Genomic DNA, 22,366 nt, shown 5'->3' on the forward strand with positions numbered 1-22,366 from the left:
CTCTTTACTCACTTAACACCCAGAATGGACATTCCTCCCTTTTATCTTATCAGGAAATTGATGTCAGTTCACTCTTATATCTTTTATTGTGTGGTAACCAGACAGTTAAACTAAATTTCTCATCTACTTTATATGTCTTTATTCCCTGTACGTTTTGAGAAGTCTACAAATAGCAACTAATTTACAGCTGTCTCACACACTGTCCCTCTGTGTGATATGTCTTTTTACAGATAGATGATGGTTCTGCAGATGAAAGCAAATAAATTATATGTGAGATGTAGATATCCAATTTAAGGATTTTTTTTCATATTTCACATTGCAAAGCACTTATATATTCAACTAATCTTTGTTGTAATTTATCTAAAAATACTTACCATGCTCCCAAATCATAAATCAGGTTTTCAAGAGCTCAGGAGAGCACAAATACACTCAGTACCAAACAGAATTTTACTGAAATTATCTAGGATCAATAGACCAGTATAAGTCCTACTTTTCTTTCCTTTTGTACCATCTCCCTAGTTCATTCATTACACATCTTTCAAACACTTCTCCAAATGAACAAGATTTATGCTAGCAATAATCTTTTGACACTGCTTCATTCCTGGAGCAGGTCTGTGCTGTGCTTCCCATCTGAATAAGCTTGATGCCGTCTGATCCCCCATGTTCTCAAAGCAAGATAAGCTACACAGGTGGAGTTCCTGATGGATTTATCTAAGCCTGGTTGTAAAGACAATTATTTAGATTCAAAAAGCTTCTCCAATGATCTGTTTTAAGATTCCACTACCCTTCTTAAAAAGTCTGCCTCGTATCTAATTTATTACTATGCAGCAATTCAAGACAATTATTTCTTGTAACATGCATCGTGGTATTCTTTTCAGGTACCTTTCAGATGTCTTTTGCCTATTTGACAGCAGTTTTGTGAAGTCTTTTCTTAAGACCCAGTCCTTCAGTCTCTTTTTGGTGACTTTTTTCTAGATTTCTTATTATTCCTGTTACTCCTTTTTCATTTAATTCCTGTCTTGTTTGAAACCTTATTGGAAGCTGCACACATGTGAAATTATCTTACATGTTTTATAGGTTGCACTAACTTTTATATATCCTGGTTTAATGTTTTTAAAAACCATTCAATTGTTGTTAATGATCACTAGATCATCCATTCTATTTTTCCTTTAAAATAGAAGTCTAGCCAGTTGCTCCAGTTTGTTGTTAATATCTTGATTACTTTGTCTATGCAACAGTAGAACATAGAAGTTTTCTGATTGAATTACATTATATTTTAGCCTATGTTAATATTATGACTATTTTTTGCATATTTCTGTCTTCTAAAACTCTTCTATCTTATCTAACTCTCTCTAGCTTATCTTCCAACCCTCTAGAATCACAGAATAACCTGAGTTTGAAGGGACCCACAAAAATCCTCGTGTCCAACTCCTGGCCTGCACACGACAGCCCCAAGAGTCACACCATGTGCCTGAAAGCCTTGCACTCTGCCAAGCTTGGTGCTGCGACCATGTCTCTGGGGAGCTGTTCCAGTGCCCAACCACCCTTTGGGTGAAGAACCTTGTCCTAATATCCAACCTAAACCTCCCCTAACCCAGCATTAGACCATTCCCTCGAGTCCTGTCACTGGTGACCACAGAGGAGAGATCAGTGTCTGCCCATCCATTTTTCCCTCATGAGGAAGCTGCAGTGAGGTCTCCCCTCAGTCTCCTCTTCTCCAGGCTGAATGGACCAAGTGACCTCAGCCACTCCTCATACAGCTTCCCCTCAAGGCCCTTCACCATCTTTGTGGGTCTCCTTTGGGGGCTCTCTAATGGCTTTAGATCTTTTTTATGTTGTGGCACCCAAAACTGCCCCCAGCACTCGAGGTGAGGCTGGCCCAGTGCAGAGCGGAGCAGGACAATCCCCTCCCTTGCCTGGCTGGTGATGCTGGGCCTGATGCACCCCAGGGCATGGTTGCGCATGTGGCTGCCAGGACAATGACTCAAATTCAACTTGCCATCAATCAGGACCCCAGTTTCCTTTCCATGGCACTGTTTTCCAGCATCTCATTTCCCAGTTCAGCTGTATTCATCCAGGGTTGCCCCATTCTAGGTGCAGGATTTGGTACTTTTCTTTGTTGACCTTCATACAGTTGGTGATTGCCCAGCCCTCTTATTTGTCCAGGTCTCTCTGCAGGACCTCTCTGCCTTGGATAGAGTCAACACCTCTTCCCAACTGAATATCATTGGCAAACTTGCTTCATATACTTTTGAGTCCTGCATCCAAGTTGTTTATGGGGACTTGAAGATCCCTGGCTGTAAAGTGGAGCTGTGTAGAACCCCAGTTCTACACTGGTTACGAGCCTGATGTTCCCCTAATAAAATCCCCTGATGTTCCCATTTACCCCACAGAGCTTTGTGTCCAACCCATGAGCCCAGTGCTCACATATTGCTTGATGGGTTTATCCTGCTGTCTGCTGGACATTTTCTCCACAAGGGCACTGTGAGAGGCAGCATTGAAAGCATTACTGAAATCCAAAAAGATTTTATCAACTGGCTCCCCTTGGTCAGCTAGGGGGGTAACTTTGTTGTAAAAGGAAATTGTCAAGTTGGACTCATCCTCATTAGGCTGTCCTGGCTGTGACCAGTGGTTGCATTGTCCTTCATATGTCTTCCCTTAACTCCCAGAATAATCTAATCCATAATTTTACCAGGCGTGGAAGTGCAACTGGGTCAGTATTTGCCAGCTTCCTGTTAATTCTCCAGATTCTCAAGACCATTGAAAAGTCATGGAGAGAGATGCGATTAGAAAATCAAGTTGAGTACTGCCCTGCCATGAATCCCCTCACACCACCTCTCCTTTTTGACCGCTATTTCTCATTGTGTCCTCATAGCCTGCATGTCAGTGATTTTTTTCCTGTGGACTTTTTCAGGCATGTTGCTTGCTCTTCTACCAGTTTCAGAGTAACATTGAAGAAAGTTTGACCCACCTTTATTTAACCGAGCTATCTTTACAGTATCCTAGTGCACTGTTAATTTGGTGAATGATGTCAAGAGGTTTGAACCAGAGTTCTGTTCCTGGTGTCGTTAGCAGCTAATAGGAAATTTTCAGAACTGCCTGGATTCATTTTCAGCTTATACAAGCACCATGATGTTACTTTGTTTCTGAAAAACAATGAATATATCTCTGCTGCCTGCCTGTCCTTAAAAGGAGGTCAGCAAGGGTAAAATTTTATCATACCTGTGAATGGGAGTACTGATTTGGAAGTGTTGTGTGCTGATCTTGCACTCAGTATCTCATGTATCTCTGCCTGTGCCAGGTGTTGAGCATTAAATTTTTAGTGTTTAAAAGGATAGTGGTATTTGCAAATAGAACTGAGTATACAACTTCAAAGAAAAAAAAAAATTACTAAATTTGCAACTCATGATGCTAGCTGAAGTACCTATGGAGTATTTACTAGTCTCTTCAGAACATTCGAGTGAGTCAAAGTTAGGAGCATCAGAGTCAGTGAAAAAATAATCTCTCAAGATTATAATAAGTAATGGAATAAATAATCTCTCGAGAAAGGATTAAAGGAATCTTCAGAAATTAAATTAAAAGTATTACTTTTTCTTTTTCTTCACTCGTCATACACTGTTTCTCAGTAAATCAGACCTGGAATGGGTTTATGTGTCAAATATTAAGTGGCAGTCTCACCAAGGGGAGTAATCAAAGCCAAAAGCACAACTATCTGTAGGTTTGAATCCTTGAGCTGTTAAGTTTGAATAATAAAAACTCTCTGATCTTAAAAAAGAAAGACATCTCTTTTTAAGACATGAGTATTAAATTTGAGTGATAATCCATTCCACAAACTCCATATACTGGTTGGAGCATTAAAATATGAATTAGGTCATGTACTTCCTGGAGAGAGGGCTGGTAGGAATCAGAGTAATGCAAGCACTCTCCTGTATAGCCAGGATAATTGAGATAGAAAATGTATTCTGTTGTTTCAAAATCAGCATGGCAAGATGTTTGCTTTGCTTCCATTTTCTAGTCCTTTATGAGATATTAGTGCTCTATAGCTTTCAATTGGAACAGTTATGTTGGGATTTTTGGGGGGGATTTAAAAGTTTCTGTTGGTGTCATTTTCCTTTAACCATGCATTTTTGGCAAAAAGGGACACATTCAGAACTGAAGTACAATAATGACTTTATTGAAGTACAGAAAATTTGAGGTAACTTTTTCTGTCTTTTTAGTACTGGCAATGGTGCAGAAGTGTACTATTTTAATACAGTGATGCACTTCACGTTATGCAGGCTATAGAACTGCATGAGAGTGTGACAAGACCAGAAGTGTGACTGCTTAAAAAGTTGACAAAGTTCTGTAAATTCACTGTGCTTACATCTATATACTAGTGAAAACTAGCAGTCTTTCAGGAGGCTCCTTGATTCTTTCATAGCTACAGTGCTCCCACCTCTTACATATTTTTAGGAGAAACTTTGACATTAGCATTCTCTGGAAATCCTGAGAATCAAATAATGGAACTGCATTACAGTAAAGTTTTGTACCCCAACAAAATATGAGTCAGGGAAATAAAAGAGGCAAATTCTGGTGAGATTGTTCTGAAGCATTGTGATGCACAGAAAACACTTCATATTTTTATTTGTTACTTGAACTGCTTTTCTGACTCATATGCTTCTGTGTCCTTTACCTATTTAATGAGACATCTGGCATCTTTTGTTCAAGGATGAAGTGTTCTCCATAACAATCTTTCTTCTTCTGCTTTGGAAAAAAGCTCTTTGTAGATGTTTTCCTCCTCTTCGTTTCTTGTTTATGTTTTTCCTGATAATACATTGACAAAACATCCCAGAGAAAAATCTCTATGCAAAAAACCGTTTTATTGGAAGAAAAAGTAAGAGTGACAATGTTTACAATGATACTATTGTATGTGTTTTTTAACTATATTATTTCTATACGCTTGAGACAACAATTTTTTTTCTCAGATATAGTTAACTTTTATATGGTTTCTGGGTTGGAGCTGTGAGTGTACAGATCAAAACCTCACAAATGAATCTGTTCCTGTATCAGAAAAGATAGTCACTATGCAGAATTATATTAGGTACAGCTTTTTGTTTTATTCATTAATGCTTTTTTACCACAACACTGTCTTCTTAAAGATAGAAATTCAGTGATAAATTCTATGAAAATTGACTGTTTTTTGCTTCCTATCAATAATGAATATTGTTGCTGTGTTTATTTGCTCGTTGAATACAGATAAAACCAATGCAGTCTGCTTCCATTTAGCATGGATATTCAAATCAGTCTCACACCACAAGTGCTTTCATGCTTGAATTGAGTCTATGACTGTAGCTAGTCTAGGAACCAAAAACTTTGTACCTGTCTTGAATCTAATTTTTGTTACAAAAGTAGTATATACTGCAGAAGACTTTTCTTCTCACCTATATGCAAAGATTTTAGCATTTCATGAGAGATTGTTTCAAATTTCTTAGAAGTTTATATTTTTTTAATAAGATATGTTTATGTTAATGATAGTCATTCTGTCTCCCTACAGTGCAAATTAGACTATCAAGCCTGTGTCTCAGGAAAACAAATTTCAGTGAAATGTGAAGGACGTTGCCCTTGCCCTTCTGACAAATCCACAAATGCAGGCAGAAATGACAGGAGAGGTGAGTGATGGTAATTTGTGTAATATTTTTAATACTCCAGAGGAAGGAAGATTTTGCACGGAATATTACAGTTATCAGAAAAATACTCATTATTCTTGAATAAAACCAGGTGTATTTTCTTTAAGACTGTTTCTTTGCCAAGGGTTTTGAAATTGTACCTATAGTAAAATACCATGGTATTTTTCAAATGAGCTGTTGTAGTATGAGTTACTGCTGTTCTTTTTTTCTTTTTTTTTCCATTTTCTATTTAATACTCCTTGAGATGCTTCTAAGACAATAAATTAATTCCTTGCTTCTCAGTGTTTTCAGTTGAATATTCAAGAAAACAGTGTGGTAGAAAGGAAGGAAACTTAGAAGTCCTTGTGGCTGGTCCTAGGAGCAAGCAGTTGAGCCGTAGAACTGTTAGAAATGGCTGTATTATGTAAGCAAGTTCATTTGAAAAGTGCTTGATAGGAGTAAATCAGCTTTCCTTTTGGCCCACGAATGAGACTATGGTGCTAGAAAATGAAGTTGCTTTGCAGTGATTCTTAGGGATTTTAGGTGCAGCTGGAACAAACTGGAGAGGAAAAATGGTGGCTGAGCACATTTGTATTTCAGTGGCTCCCAGGTGATTATGGAAGGTGGTTGTTAATCAAAACATGATACTGTCTTTGGTGCTTCTGAGTAGAGAGTGGTCATGAGGTTTTAGGCTACCATGGACCTGAATCTGTCAAGGAAATCATGATTGGAGGTCTGCATTTTTTAAATTTCTTTAGACTGATCTGTGTTAGATGCATCTTTTTCTTCTGTCTTTATAGTAACACTTTTGATGAGTAAAATACATTGCATAAACAGAAAAATAATTTTTAAGGATGATGGTTTTTTCCTGTAGTAACCTTATGACAATAAAAGAAACAAATATTGCATTCCTGCATTAATGCTCATATTTCATTATTTGAAGCACTATTCCAGATTTATTGTGCAGGATAGTCTTACTTTCCATTACAAGCTGTAGCTACTGCCAAAACTATATTTTTTTTCTAGTTTAAAAAACAAATTTATGTTCTTTTAACAATGAATGAAGATGACCACTATAAAGATTAAACTCTGTGCAGGCATACAAATAAATTAAAAAACTGCTCTGAAACACTTCTGTAGGTCCCTTTTTTCATCTTTGGCAATATAATTGATTGTGTAATTAAGTATTAATTGAATATATGTAATTAAATACTCCTTGTGCTGGAACCCCTCTGCAAAATGATAGTCTTGACATTTTTTAAAGCATTAATTTACAATTTTATGTAGTACCTTGAAAATAAATAAATAAATATGTCATCTTCTTGCATTGTTAAACAAAATGAAAAGTACTGGAAGACCCAGCATCGTGTGGCTACTGTGGCCCCTTTGATAAGATATACAGTGAGTATAACCTTAATGTGGCTGCAGCATCCTCTAGCAATAATTTCTGTATCTACAGGATGGATATGGGAATAGTTGCTTAACAGTGGGCATGAAGTGAAATTAAGATAATGAGGCAAAAAAAGCATCTTTGTGAGTAGTAGGCCTACCATTCTCCAGTGTTTTTCTTTCAGTATGCTATCATTGCCCTTAGTTTTTACCAAAATAAGATCAGCATTCTCTCTGCTGGAAGCTGTTTCACCTGATGCCATTGTCTTTTGTGTGTATTCCTTCAAACATATTTAATTTTTCATATTCCTGTGCTAAAACAGTGAAAAAAAAACCAGAGACCTTTTTTTTTTTCCGCTTCAAAAATTGGAATTTTTAAAAAAGTAATCTTCTTGATGATTTAAGTTGCCAGGGAGTCAAGATTACTTGTGCCTAGTTATGTAAAAGGGAAGGAGAAAAGGTCTCATGGGTACAGGAATTAACGCTAATCCTGTCCTGACAGATTGTTGGAGCAAGCAAAGCAGAGGGCTTTTCCAAATTCTATGAAATTTGTTAATATATTTTCTTTACAAAGCCAAAAGCCAGGAAAATTGAGAAACACGAAAACAAACTGAGCATCATTAGTGAAATTTCAGCTTTTATTGTGACAGAATACAAAGTTTCTTACAGCAGAAATTCTTCTAAGAACAGTTACAAGAATACAATTTTTGTCTTTAAATGGAACTCTGTAAAGTGTTGTTGTGGTTGGACTTGATGATCTTGGAGATATTTTCCAAACTAAATATTGCTATATTTCTATGATTCTAAGCTGTGTACACCTATGTCAGTTGCTTACAAATTTGATGGAGCCAAACAGGCAAAGTAAGGTTACTGTTCCTTTTTCACGGATAAGTAAGAGTTTCCTAAAATATATCCCTTACCTAGTCTGTCTGGGACAATTGTTCATCTTTTCTGATTGAAATTGCTGATTTTTTGGGTGTATTTGGAGAGCATACTACGTCTATGAACTTTCCCAAAATAGCCTTGGTGTGGATCCCTATACTCCTTTGGGAAACAAAATTAAACCACTATTCAGAAAAACAGGGTTTCTTCTTAGAATGTATATGAACTTAGTAATGAAATCATGGAGTCCTTTTAGTTGGAAGTGAACTAATTTAATCCTTATCTCTGATGAATGCACAAGGCAGGTGAGGGGATCCAAGCTTTTGTGAAGGCTGTCTCATTTTTGTGATACCTTTAGAAACATTGAACCCAGTTAATGCTCGGGGTCTCTTAAGTTAAATCCATAAATGAAAGGGCTAAGAACTTGATTTGGATCTAGAGTGTAAGTTGTTAAGAAAAACAAAAGGTTTAAGCAAAAGCAAAAAATAAACTCAAAGCCCCCAAAAAACCAACCAACCAAACAAAAAAAAACCAACAAAAAACCCCCCAAAAGCCACAATAAAATAAAAATATTTACCATCTTTGTTTTGATTGTAATTTAGATAAAACAATGGGTATCATATAAACTATAAACTACAATAGGTACTCCAGTAGTTTTTAAAAAGAGACAGAAAATACAAACTTAGGTTACAAATGAGAGAGGGACATCTGCAGAGCATTAGAGGCAGTATTAGAGGAACACAAAGTTAGAAGTAGATGAATATGGGGAGTACAGAAGAGAGGGAGGGCTTTGCAAGTTGTGTAGAAGCACAATGAGAACAGAAGGTAAAGCAGAATGGATGGGAAGCAGTAGCACTTGTGACAGAGGTGTTAAAGAGACACTTGAGGAAGCATCTTGTTTTCCGAGCCTAGCCGTTGCCTCGTGTCCTGCTCCTGCCCCAATCTCCTTTTCAAGCATGTGCCAGGATTTGTGGTACTCAGGTCATACTGAGTTGCACAGCTTTGAATGAAAGGATTTCATTGAGTGAGAATCTGAAGATCTTGATTTTCCTAAGGACTTTTGAGGCTTTTTTCAGTACTTATGCAGAACCAGAAGCTCAGAAGGATTCTATGCACTGCACATTTTTACAAAACTGAGGCGTTTTTTGTCCCCTTGGCAGTGTCTGGGCACAACTTTTTCTTTCAAATAGGATCACGTTCTTTTGCTCTGAGATGTAGTGAGCCCTGTCCCTTGCTTGTCCTTCTCTTCAGTCTGATGGGTAAGAAAAAATGCACATGATGCAAGGTGTGGTCATTGAAGACCACAGGCACTTCTGCAGAAATTTTGTCAGCAGATAAGTGTATGGCTGACAGCTGTTAGATATGGTTAAAGACCTTCAAAGGTATCTGAAAAAAGCATCCATTGTCAGTTATCTCAAATTTGCTATACTCCAAAGTGCATACATTGGGAAAGTTTAGTTATTTTTAAAATTAAAAATCTTGATAGGGTGCTTTTTTTCCCTGTCAAGCTGCACTAACATTCTGACAAAAGTGTGCTGCGACATGCCCAGGATCCTGTTCTCCCAGACAGTCTATTTCAAAGATTTGGCTGATGTGTAGTACAGCATCCTTCTCAATTATGTCTTTGGATACCTTCATCATAGAAATAAGGGTGTGTTTCTGCCCTGACATAGAGTCAAGATTCAGCTGGGACATGCAGTCACACCCAAAAGCTCAGGGCCAATTGAAGGCCCTGCAGTTTAAATGGCAAAAAGCTGTATCATTGTTGGTAAAATACTGAATATGCATTTTTATTAGCTATTGAAATAGAAGAATTCAGTCTCAATAATTTTTGAGTTAATCTCTAATAAATCCTCTGATAAGAGCTCACTTGATATTTTCACTAAAATAAGAGATTTAGGCTTATATTCATGGAAGAAAAAAAAGAGCTTCTCTTTCTTTGAACATCTGAGGAGCACTATGTAGGTAACAAGGAAGCTCTTACAAATGTCATACGCTTTGACTCTTAAGCTTTTGCCAGAAGGAGGTGAAAAGGCAACATTGCATGCTCAAAGTATTTTCAGTCTGAAAGACTTTAATCACAGAATATGACTGCCCTCTCAGCTGCATCCTATTTTATACTGAATACTGCCAAATTGTTAATTGCTTTGTAGAGATGGGGATAAATAACAGTAGGATTAAAGACACTGTGGATACTGGTTTGTTCTGTGTGCATCAGTGCTTGAAAAACAAATAGAGGGACAAACAACCAAGCAGCGCTCTCCCAAATCCTCTGATTTAATTTGCATAGCATCGTCTTTTCAATACATGACCTCTACTACTCTTCATACAGGACAGGTATAGAAGCCAAAAGGAGCTTTTGTTTTGTTTACATTCAGAGAGAATGCTGACTGTTTTCCAGACTTCACAAATAAAGAGATTGAGGACCAAAATTACCACTTGAGTTAACTCCTTAATCTCTTCTTTGTATTTCTGCCTTTCAATGACAGATACTGCTGTTTTGTAATCCCCTATTTCTCTTTTGAAAAGGTAACTACAGGACATCAATAGAATAAAAATCCATTTTCAAACCAACATGTTCTGGGCCAATTAGGCCTGATATTATTATCAGTGACCTGTTGTGTTATATTGCTGTTTGACCTTTATTTACAAATATAGTAGTGTGTTTTAAAAGTTTTTTTAAAAGATCTAATTGTAACATTTAATTTCACACTCTCATGTTTGTTACAGAAAATTAAGTGACCAGCCTATAAAAAGAAACACAAAGGGAAAAGTGCTGGTTGTCATCATGGGCAAGCTGCTCTCAGTTGACTGTCTCTCTCAGAGGAATATGCACAATATATGGCAGGAGGTGGTCTTGGTAGTCTGGGAGTATAAGTGGTAGCAACATTTATTATATGTGGGTTAAATTTGCACTGGGCAATTGTCAGCTTTCTAGTTTACTGTTCTTCTTAGCCATATATTTATATTCAGTAAGGTTTTTTTATGTAATTCCTACTACAGTTCTATAAAATGCAACAATAAAATAAATTCTCTACGCTTTTTTAGTTGAATTTTCATAAATTTCATTATTTTTCATAAATTTTGCTAATCTCTCACTATATATTCTTAAGATAAGGCCTGAAATGCCAGAGCATAATGATGAGTGGTATCAGTAGAAGCACTCAAATCCAGGAGTTTGTCTTATCTGTACTGATCTACACTGCTTGAGGTTGGTGTCATTGTGGGCTCACAACAAAAACAGAATCTGGGCAAATATTTCTGCTCTTGCTTTTACTGCTGGCATCAGCATGAATCATGCTATTGACTTAAATGTAAATTGGCTATAACATTGTGACTCAGTTTCCTTGTTAGAGGAAAATACATTATCCATAGGTAAACCTTCTTACTCTACTGATGTTTCTGAACACTCTTTTATTATTGTTTCTGAAATCTTTTGATTTTAAAAGTGCTATGAAACTAAAATGTATTATTGTATATACATTGTAGTTCTTCAGAAGGTATTGACTTAAAAGTAAATGTTCATTTTTCTTTTATTGCCTTTTTTACTAGAATACATAGTTTTTACTTTTCAATCTCAATGTTTTTCATCTTAAACCTGTATTTATCCAAACATCCAAGCTACTGTTTTTCACCTTTTTTACTTTGTTACATATATTTACAGTAACAGTGAGATGTAAGTGTACCTTATGTATAATTTAAGGTTATTTGAAGATCAAGTGAAAATTGATGCATTGTGGATTTTTATGCTTTGATATTTGGTCAGCCTAATTCATTAAGAATATCCTTTTTTTTCTCTGTGGTATATAAGGTGAGTGATAGACCATTTTTTACTTGATCTTTAAAAAGAAGTGCTATTGTTTTACTAGATTTTAGAGCTTTACTAGATATTTTATAAATGATGGGTTATGTCTGAGGTAGCAGAATAATAATCTTTGCAACAATTCACAGGTGTGCATGTTTGAAGAGCTGGGCACAGCATGGCACTCCTTGTCCATCCTGTGTGCAGGGAGCAATTCAGGTTGAACTCCCCAGCTCCATCCCAAAGCCAGCAGGTTCACTCTGTGGGAGTGAGCTTATACACATGGGGTGATTACTTAGAATACATTGCTTTTTCTGTAATCCTTGATTTCTGTGGGGTTGTTCCAACACTCAGGGCCATTTATACAGTGTTCTTTTTAGGTAAAGACTCATTATGCACAAGATGAGTAATCAGTCATTCAGAGTTGAATTCTTATGAAGTATTAATATACTTTTCACAGGGGAAAAGATTGTTCTAGAGGAGGTTGCTTTAAAATGATTTATTATGAAAATTTTGATTAGCTTGATTGATTTCTTTACTTCCTTTCCCCTTGTGTTTTAGTAGGAGGGGAAGCCCCATTGAACCCAATCGTGAATATGCCTTTCGAGGCAAAAAAGTTATCTGCAACGTATCAGCCTGTGCTTTTGTGTGTGTTCCTGCAATTTTAAGACAGGCAAGCTGTTATGATGAAAGAAAAGAATTAATGCTGTTTTCATTTTAGGTTTTATAATCATTAATGCTAACTTAGATCTTGAAACAATTAATGAACAAATTCAGTTCTAGAATCCCCAAAGCATGCAAATTATTTGGAAAGTTTAGTCTGTGTTGCACAACAAACTCTATTATAGTTAGTCATGAGAGCATGCTTTTTAGGATATATTCATTATTTTCTTTTGCACTTCACCAACCAGCTTCAATGGATTATAAAGCAGAAGCCTACATATAGTCCAGACCATTAAAATGGTGCTGCATTCGATTATTATGGCTATAATTGCTCTAATTATGTAAATGAAGGGGCCTTGCCAATCTTATGGTACATTAAAGGCTTTACAAGTGTGTCACAGTAGTTGTATTGAGAACAAATAACCAAAGAGATGCTGATCATATGTTAAGCATCTGGATCGTTTTTCTGTTCATGCAATGTACAAATAAGCTAAGGATGCCTTTATGTTTGTGTCTCATTTACTGATGTGTTGGTAATATTTTTTTACTGATACTATTTTTATACCATCAATATGCAGTAATACTTAAAAGTCTTTCCTTACTCAACAGTGGAAGATAACTGCTAGAAAAATCAGGTGTTTTTGTAAATCAGGTAATTACTTTAAATTATTTAATTTGCGCCTCCTTCTTATTTTTTGAAGATAAAACATGTGGTGCTAATTACATAACCTAATTCTGAATTATTTTTTCTGTAAGTATGTCAGTTTATTGACAGTGAAGCTGCTTGAGATCCTTAGGAAGCTCAGGAATGGACTGATGATGGTTCAGTAGTGTTCTGAAGGTGGAGCAATAAGATTCATGAAGTCCTCTTCAAGTAGGATGGAAGCTGAATGGTATTTAAAGAACATGTGATAACCTCTTGGCAACCACTTCTCAATAATATTAATTGAGTCTTTAGTACTTCAATATCCCATTTACTCTAGTATTTCAAATGTGCTATCTGTGCTCCCTGTTAAATAGTTGCAGTATCACTTTTTCTGAAGTGACTGTTTTAATAGCTGCCAGAATTTTTTTAGTATTTTCTTTAAAATATCAAAGGCCTTTAGAGGACAGGGATTGGAATGTCTGTCTTCGACAGGTATTGCTGATGTTTCTACAGCTGCTACACTGAAATTGACAGAAATTCATTAATATCCTGGTGATGTGGTAGCCCTTACAATTTTTATTTTTTTAACATTCATGTTGCATCTCATTTATTCTTTGAAGCTGACCTCTCTTGCGGTAACTAGTTTCTACTTGAGCTAATTTTAAGCAAATATTCCAGTAATATATTATTCAGGGGAAAAAGTTTACTTGGGTACCAGCATATCCTTACTTACTATCTTTCCTTCAATAGTAAATATACAATCAGTTCTTACACATAAAAGTAGAAGTTTTCTCTAAAAAAACATCTTTCTCACCCCTCCTGAGCATACAGACAGAAGAACAGAATTGATTTACTGTTTCATGTTTGCTTTTCTTGCATAAATGCTTGACCATTCTTTCCCAGTTGAGAACCATTGTTCTCTTGGTTGGTGTAAACTTTTGAGGCACTACTGAACATTTTACTGTGGTTGTGTGTATTCACTGATGCTCTGAAAATGTCTGTCTGTGCATTGAAGGTATGATGACACCTAGGCCATGTTCACACCACTCATTCTAGCTGTGATAATTTCTAAAAGTTTGAAATGATGATGCAGTGTTAGAAAAAAAATTAACAGTATTTGAAGAAAGTTGTTTAACAATTACTCTGCAGGACAATTTTTGCATGCTCCTGAGTGTCTTTAAGCAAGGGAAAGATGTATTTTGAAACCCCCACCCTGTTCTTATTTTGCATGCTGAAGAGCTACCTTTGAGTGTTTATGTAGGTTACTACAGCTTTATTCTGAGTCTTGGTAAGAATATGTACTAGTGTCAGCACGATCTAAATCTATTTCAAGTGTTACATTTTCACATCTTGAATGTTTTTGCTGCCGAGAAGGCAGGTTTTGTATTTTAAAATTCAGATTTATTTTATATTCTTGATGAATCAGCATTATGAAAACATGTATTAATAAAATTATTAGATCAATGGTTTGTGCCTCAAAGTATAGTAATTACCCAACTGTATTGCTTTTTTGTCTGCATCACAAAATACAATACTAATTTTATTTTTTCTTGATATCTTTATTTTATATCACAGATGCATATTACTTTACATATCAGAAATTCTCTAAGTAAAACATTAAAGTTTTCATGGAAAATGAGAAACCCAACTTCTTTCCTGAAGGCACCATGATCCATGAAATTAGCTGTGGCGTCTGTTTTAACTGTTCTGCTGATACTGCGACATCAAGTGCTACAGCCACCTCACATGCAGGCATCAGCACTTGTTCAGTTTTATCCACTTGTTAAGCTTTGGCTCATTAGTATGGTAGCACCTTTAAAACATAACTACTCTCTAAAATTAACTGGCTTTATATTGAGATTTACTAGTACAGAGGTATGTCTTTACTAGTAGAGAGGTATGAAACAAAAGAGCAAAAAAATCTTCTATTTACCATTTCTAATAGTACAAGTGATAAGAAATGCTGGATTGATTAATCTTCCTGATTGATTAAGAATTCCTGTCAATATTTTTGCTTTTTTTTTTCCTCTTTTTAGTCGAAGTTTCTTAGAATGCTGAGAAGAGTAGTAGAGTACAGAACATTTAAAAAGAGAGTAATAAAGTCTGTGTAAGTAGAAAGCAAGTAATTAAGACAGTTTTGTTCTGTTTGTCTCAAATTCAGGTGTGGTTGAAGGTTTTAAGAAAGTTTACTATGTCTCTTAGGAATCTTGGGTTTTTTTCTAGTTTTCTTTTCAGGTCAGTGGTTGAAGCGGTATTTCTGTAGTATTTCTGTATATACAGTTTAAGAGGATTAAAAGATACGTCAAAGATAGAGGTCACTAAATCGCTGGTATTATGTAGTTACCTTCTTTCTAAAGGTTGAGCTTCAGAAAAGGAATAGAAAGAGAGTTTATAGTTTTAGCAAAGAGAACAAAATACTGCTGCGGCTCAGAAAGCAATGAAAATAGTAATACTCTCTGGCTTTGTGTTTCACCCTGTTTAAATCTATTAAAGAGAAAAAAAGAGAGTTTGTAAAAGCATATCCAAGTCAGTTGGGATGTTTCTGACCTTTTAAATGAGCACTGGATCATAACTAGACTTTATAGAAAATAGGATACATAACATTAGGAAAGCAAGTTTAAAAGAAAATCACTACAGATTGAAATAATTTAGAAGCGTTGTCCACCAACTTTAAACGTTACTAATTGATAGTTTTAAAGTGTTTTTTTCTGAGTGAAAAGCTGACAATAGCCAACAGTATATAGTGTGTCAAGGTTAAAGGATGCAGACAAGTGTCAGAGACGAGCATCTGTGACAATTTCTGCTCAGGAAAGGAAAACTAGAGATTAATGCAGTTATTCACAAGGTTATTGTGCACATGTGTTTATTTCTTGATGTTTCTAGAATTTCATTGACTAGAGCTAAAGGTAGGTTTTGTAATGCAAGCACTGATTTCCCATGTCCACAGTTCATCCAGATGGTCTTTTAATTATTAGTGAGAGCTCTCACTGGCAGTGAGGATTAGCAGCCTGCCCCTCTGTAGTGTTCATTTGTGGGCAGCATGAATCTCGTCATGTAAGATGCCAGTCTGTCAGGATGTTTCTTCTGCATTGCATGGGGGGCTGTCAGAAGCTCATTGATGTCAGTAAGTGATGCCAGGGAACTGATTTCTTTAGCTTCTTGAAAGAGGTTCTCAGCAATGGCAGGAATGTAGCCTCAGTACAGAGTAAATACAGTAATTCAGCTTTTTAGCTGAAGTATATTCCCTTTCCAGAGCACATCCTAATTTTCTTGCATTGAGGAGCCATATATTACTGTTTCCTTTGTCTTTTCCCCCCCTCTCTCTAGTACCAATAGTACTTGGTACTATTTATGCACATACCATGTAACACTTCACTTTGCAAGTGTTAAGTCTAAGGTATTGGTCCTTGTAAGTTAGGGTAGGAGAGTTAGAGCGAATGATAAGCAGTTAGTTATCCATTTATCTTCAATTGTTTCATTTGCTATTTTAGTTTATTTGAAATTAATTCAGTTTTTTGCATAAGTGATATCCAGTTTCATAAGATTTTTCCTTTTTACTTATAAAACTTATTTCTAAATTCCTCCACTGTATTGGGAGAAATTTAAAATCAGTTGTTTTGTAAGATCAGACTTTGATATGACAAAGGGATCAGGATTTTGATTTGCTCTATTTCTCTTCTCAAAACCTGAAACAAATATAGAAATAAGCTTAGAGGTAGAAAACTTTGCTTAGTGTAAAAGGAGCAAGAAAGGAATATAATTTTTTTCCCAAAATAATCTGTGCAACTAGCACAGAGAATCTGAATAAAATTCTAGTAAATGAAGAATTAAATTATACCATCGCTTGAATTGATTTTTTTTGAGGTGTTTGAAATTATCAGTAAAATACTCCTGCTACCAAACTTTTACCCAGCTACACACCAGTATTGCAGAATCACAGACTAGCAGAATGGTTGAGTTTGAAAGTGACTTCTGGAGATGCTCTTGCTCCACCCCCCTGCTCAAGAAGGGCCACCTAGAAGAAGTTGGTCAAGACCAAGAAGTTGCTCAAGGTTGAGAGGTTGCTGGGACAACTTTTAAATGTCTCTGAGAATGGAGCCTCTACAACCTCTCTGTAAAACTCAGTCTCTCTCACAGCAAACTCTTTTCTCATGTTAGCAGAAACCTCCTGTTTCACTTTGTGCCCATTGCTTCTTGTCCTGTCACTGGGAACCATTGAAAAGAGCCTGTTTCTGGTTTTATGCCCACCCTCCAGGTATTTATTCACATTTATAAGATCCCATTGTTTTCTTCTCCAGAGAAAATGGTCCAAGTGCTTTCGACATTTCATCATATGAAATTCTTTTGATGCACAAAATGTAAAATGTAAAGGTCCACATTATAATTAGCTAACCAAAATTGTCTATCATAATAGAAACTCATGAGTGGTTTTGTCACTTTCAGTGGCAGTTAGAGAGACAGTTTTGGTTAGCTGTGAATACCTGTTAAAGAGAAAAAAAATTAAATGGTCTGAGAACTATAACGCATGTATTTATATTAAGGAATACTACACTTGCTTTGTGTGCAAATGCATGTTTTTCTTTCTTAGGCAGAATATAGAGAAAGAAATGAAGTCTGATCTCATGCATTTGAGGGAGTGAGTTGAGAAATATGTAACTTAACATATAGCATGAAATATAGTCAAGAAAATGTGATTTATAGCTCAAAATATATTTATCATAAAAAATTCTTTCTAAAGTGATGATGTAAATCCATAAATTTCCTAGCTAACCGTGTGCAATTTACAGTGATTCTAGATTTATATGCTAAATTTCTAAGAGAAATTTCTTAGGAAAAAATATTATTTCCCTACATGCACATACAATGTGGATGTTGTAATACTTCATATATATATGTATATAATATTTTATATATATATGAAGCACCTTGAAATTATCCTATAGAACTGAATGTGGTTTTTTGTAGGGTAACATAATAATGTACAAGATAAAAACTATGACCAGTAGTAGAAGTCTGGAAACCCGACATATTTTTTACAGAACATGAACTCATGAAAAATGTTTGCAAATCATAAAGCCTGCAAAACAGCCTTTGCTTTCCATCTGCTTCAGGCACCGTGATGTAACATTCAATTCTATCTGAAATAAGCATTCTAATGGCTAATGATTTATTCCTGACATTTGGACAAAGGACACAAGAAGCCTTGGAAGTAATTTTTAAATTCCTAGCTATATATATATTTATATGTAGAAGCAAGCTAACTATACCCAGCATAATAAAATTGTACTGAATTTCATTACCACAGAGGTCATGGAATAATTGCACAATCTACTATTCCTTATTTTTCTATTGCTCTACCTTCAAAGCAAGATGTGTTCAGACTGGAAGAATGCCTCTTTTGTGGTTTAAGGACTTCCATAATGGAAATAGAAATGCATATTATCCATTAAGAAGGTGTTTGCAGACCGATTGATGGTGCTGGCATGCGTTTGTTAAGCACCAGGCAAACAAGCAGTCCATATGTGCAGACTGCCTGCACTGCACATGCTGTGAATCTGGGCTGTCCTGGAGGCTTGCAGCTAACGACTTGAAACTTGTGTGGTACACTCTTCTGGGAGAGCTGAACACCAAATGGTCTGGTCAGAACTTCTGCTCTTGTCCTATTATAAATCTGAGTTTCCTTTTGATGTCCAGACTTTTGGGTAAATGAAGAACAGCATTCTAAAAAATTGAAATGTGGGAACTCTTTTCCTGTGTGATTGAGCAGTTTGTTTTAGTGTATCATATGGACATGGGTATTTCTGTTGCATAAATCAAAATGGAATATACAGTCTTATCAAGCATTATAAATGCTTATTAGTGTTGTTTTGAGTGACAAGGAATTTCTTTTGCAATGGAAGCCAAACAGTAACTGTGAAAACAAAGTATATCTACCTCTGGCAGTCTTTACAGAGGTCTTATTTTTTGCTGCCAGTGTCTCAGTGTTAGCCTGCATTATTTTATTTTTTAAAACTTTGAATTTACTTTATCTGTGTAATATCAGGCCTTATAAAAAATGGACATTTTCCTGAAGACAATTACTTCTTTCAATGCTACAAGAGAAAAGGGTTGTATGTGGACTCAAAAATTACACATATCTGCATTGCTATTAGATAAATATCAATCAATTAATTTAGATTAAAATGTTCAGCATCTTACCTTTCTGGAAAAAAAAGTTTTACATTGTAGTATTTTTCAAAAAATTAATATCTATGATTTTCTCCAGGAAAAAAAATTCATTCAGTAACAGTATGATAATGATAAAAGATGTTTTGTTACAGAAATATGTGTTGAGTAACAAATACTTCATTTCACAGGAAACTTTTCGACACCAAAGTAAATGGGACACCTTGATTATGTGGTGTACAGTGAAATATAAATAATGTGTTGTTCATTAGCTCTTGACACTTCAGAATGTGAGGAACTAAAGAAAGAAACAGCCTAGAAAGGGGGAAGAAGGTGAAAAAGGAAAATGTGAATAGCAAGGAGATGATTATTCTTTACTTATATATTTGGCTCAGGATCATAGTTTTGTGCCCACCAGGCAGGTGCTTGGCTGCCTTGTCTAGATAGAAGAGAGGAGAAACCTCACTATTTTTTATGTTTATTCAGCCATATATTTATGTATGTTCCTATCTTCTGCTGATGAGCTGACCTATTTTGTGTGTGTTTCTAGTAAATAAGAAATAAATAAAATCTAGATACCTAATATACCTAGCTGACTACCTTTCAGGGGGATTTTGGAGAGTTTGTGTGAATTGCTCCCCTGTGGGCCATTACTACTGCCTATATCCTCAGGAGGTTTCTTCTGTCATCACTGTTGAGTGACTGAATAATCAGAGGAGCTGTTGCCTGCATCTTCCTCACAGGTGATTGATATCAGTGTGCTGAAATTTTCATGGTTTCCCTTTTCTTGTTTATTAATTTCTTCTAAGAGACTTACCTAACACTCGAGCATTTTTGGACTTTAGGCAGTGACTGGACATTTGGTATTCATTTAATTTATTTTGGTCAGCTGTTTGTTTACATCAGATGTTTTACACAGCAGTGTCATAGTGGTAGCAGGAGTGGTTTTGAGTTCAGTGGGTGATGTACCTTGATACTATTTGGTAACAGCTCCCTCATGGTGACTCATATGGAAATAAACAGTATTACTGAGTACTGCTGGGTACAACCCTAAACTGGGAGAGGAGTGGCTGGAGAGCAGCCCTGCCAGGAGGGATCTGGGGGTGCTGGTCAGCAGCAGCTCAGTGTGGGTCAGCAGGGTGTGCCCTGGAACCCAGAGGGCAAAACCTCATCCTGGGGTGCATCAAGAACAGCAAGAGCAGAAAACCAACACAGGTGACTGTCCCACTGCATTCAGCCTTGGGGGGCCTAAGTGGTGTCTGCAGTTCTGGGCCCCACATGTCAAGAAGAATGGGATGGTCCTTGGATGCCTCCAGAGGAAGGAAACAAAGCTGGTGACAGGGACAGAAACAATGTACTGTGAGGAAAGGATGAGAATTTCAGGCTTGTCAAGTTTGGAGAGAAGGAAGCTGAAGGGTGACTTCATGGGTCTCTACAGCTCCCTGAGGAGGTGGAGAGGGAGGTGCTGAGCTCTTCTCCCTGGTATCCAGTGATAAGACACATGCGAATGCTTCAGAGCTGTGCCACAGGAGGGTTAGACTAGATGTTTGGAAGCATTTTGTTACTGAGAAAGTGGCCAAACACTGGGACAACCTTCCTAGAGAGGTGGTCGATGATCCTGTTGGTGTTTAAGAGGCATTTTGGACAATGCCTTTAATAACATGTGTTAGGTTATGGTCAGCCCTGAACTGGTTAGGCAGCTGGACCGTTGTAGGTCCCTTCCAAGTGAAATACTCTTCTAAGAGAACAGGAATTATTTTAATTTGGTTGCTAAGTTATGATTCTATTTAGGAGTCTGCCCACTTGCTTGTTTAATAAATTTATCCCAAATGCAGTATAACATACCTTGAAGCACAAACAGCAAAATTCACAAATTTAATTTCTAGTACGTGGGTAATAAAACCAAATTCTTTTATATGATTTTTATATATTTTGTTCTTCTCAGCCTGTACAAGAAAGTCAGTTTTTTGCAAAGTTTGAAGCTTTAATGAGTTTTTGGTTTATTTCGCTGTTCTAAGGCTTAAACAACAGTTTTGATACCATTTTAAATTGCAAATTCAATGCCTTTGGGTTTGGTGGGGAGTCTGTTCTTATTGTAACTTCCCTTATCAACTTGGAAATATTAGGGTTCAATGTAAATTTTTTTTTTTTAGAAATTTTTTCACAGCTCAAGGTACTGTCTGATTTCAAAACACTAGTTGAAGTTGTATTGAAGTTTTTTCATATGGAACGTTAAACTACCATAGAAGCAACTGCTGACTCTACTGCATCATGTCCTGAAAAAATTTATTTAGTCATGGCCATCAGCTCTGGGAGGACATGGACCTGCTGGAGTGGGTCCAGAGGAGGACCACAAAGATGCTCAGAAGGGCTGAGACCTGCAGTTGTTCAGCCTGGAGAAGAGAAGGCTCTGAGGAGAGCTTATAGCAGCCTTCCAGTATCTAAAGGCTATAAGAGAGCAGGATGCTCAAGGCCTTATCCTTATCCTTGACATTGAACCCTTCAGGGTGGAGCATCCACAACCTCCCTGGGTGAACAGTTCCATCTCTTCACCCTCATGGAAAATAATTTCTTCCTAATGTTTAACCTAAATTTCCTCTCTTTCAGTTTATGTGCATTACTCCTTCTCCCATTACTACAGCTCCTGATGAAAAGTCCCTCTCCAGCTTCCCTGTAGCCTCTCTTGGAAGGTTCCTATGAGTTCTCCATACAACCATCTCTTCTCCAGGGGCTGAACAGCCCCAACTCTCTCAGCCATCAGGAATTCAGTATAAAATGAAACTAGTGGTTTTTCTCTGTAAGTTGATTGCATATTAAGAAATTATAGCAGTGTTGGTTCTTAAAGTAGAATTGTGTTGATAATGTGCTTTCAATTAATTAATTAATTAATACATGCAGAGAGCAGCAAGTAAAGATCCCAAATCTGTTCAGGTATTCAAGCAATAGACTTCTAATTACAACTGTAAACCAGGAGGAAGTTTTGAGGTTTTTTGCAGTAGCATTAAAGGTTTTTCATCTTCATTGAATGCAAAACTGGTACTGAGATCAGTGACAAAACTCTCACTAAATGGAAACAGGGTTTCTGTTTGTTTAATGTAAGAGGAGCTGTGGAGAAACTCTTAAACTTGGACCCGTTACACTGCAAGGTAAGTTTTTGGTGGTGATGGTTGCTGT

At 36.4% G+C, this 22,366-nt stretch overlaps 1 protein-coding gene across 2 annotated transcripts in view; it reads left to right on the forward strand.

Annotated features, from left to right (window-relative positions):
• The window catches only part of SPOCK3 (SPARC (osteonectin), cwcv and kazal like domains proteoglycan 3), a 158,531-nt gene that overhangs the window by 106,893 nt on the left and 29,272 nt on the right, over positions 1 to 22,366 (forward strand). For both annotated transcript variants that reach the window (XM_030947317.1, XM_030947319.1), the window contains exon 6: positions 5,534 to 5,648. In XM_030947317.1, coding sequence (XP_030803177.1) covers positions 5,534 to 5,648 — 115 coding nt within the window. The remainder of the gene's footprint in view (positions 1 to 5,533; positions 5,649 to 22,366) is intronic.

This window comes from Camarhynchus parvulus, chromosome 4, assembly GCF_901933205.1.
Source record: "Camarhynchus parvulus chromosome 4, STF_HiC, whole genome shotgun sequence".
Taxonomy (NCBI): Eukaryota; Metazoa; Chordata; class Aves; order Passeriformes; family Thraupidae; genus Camarhynchus; species Camarhynchus parvulus.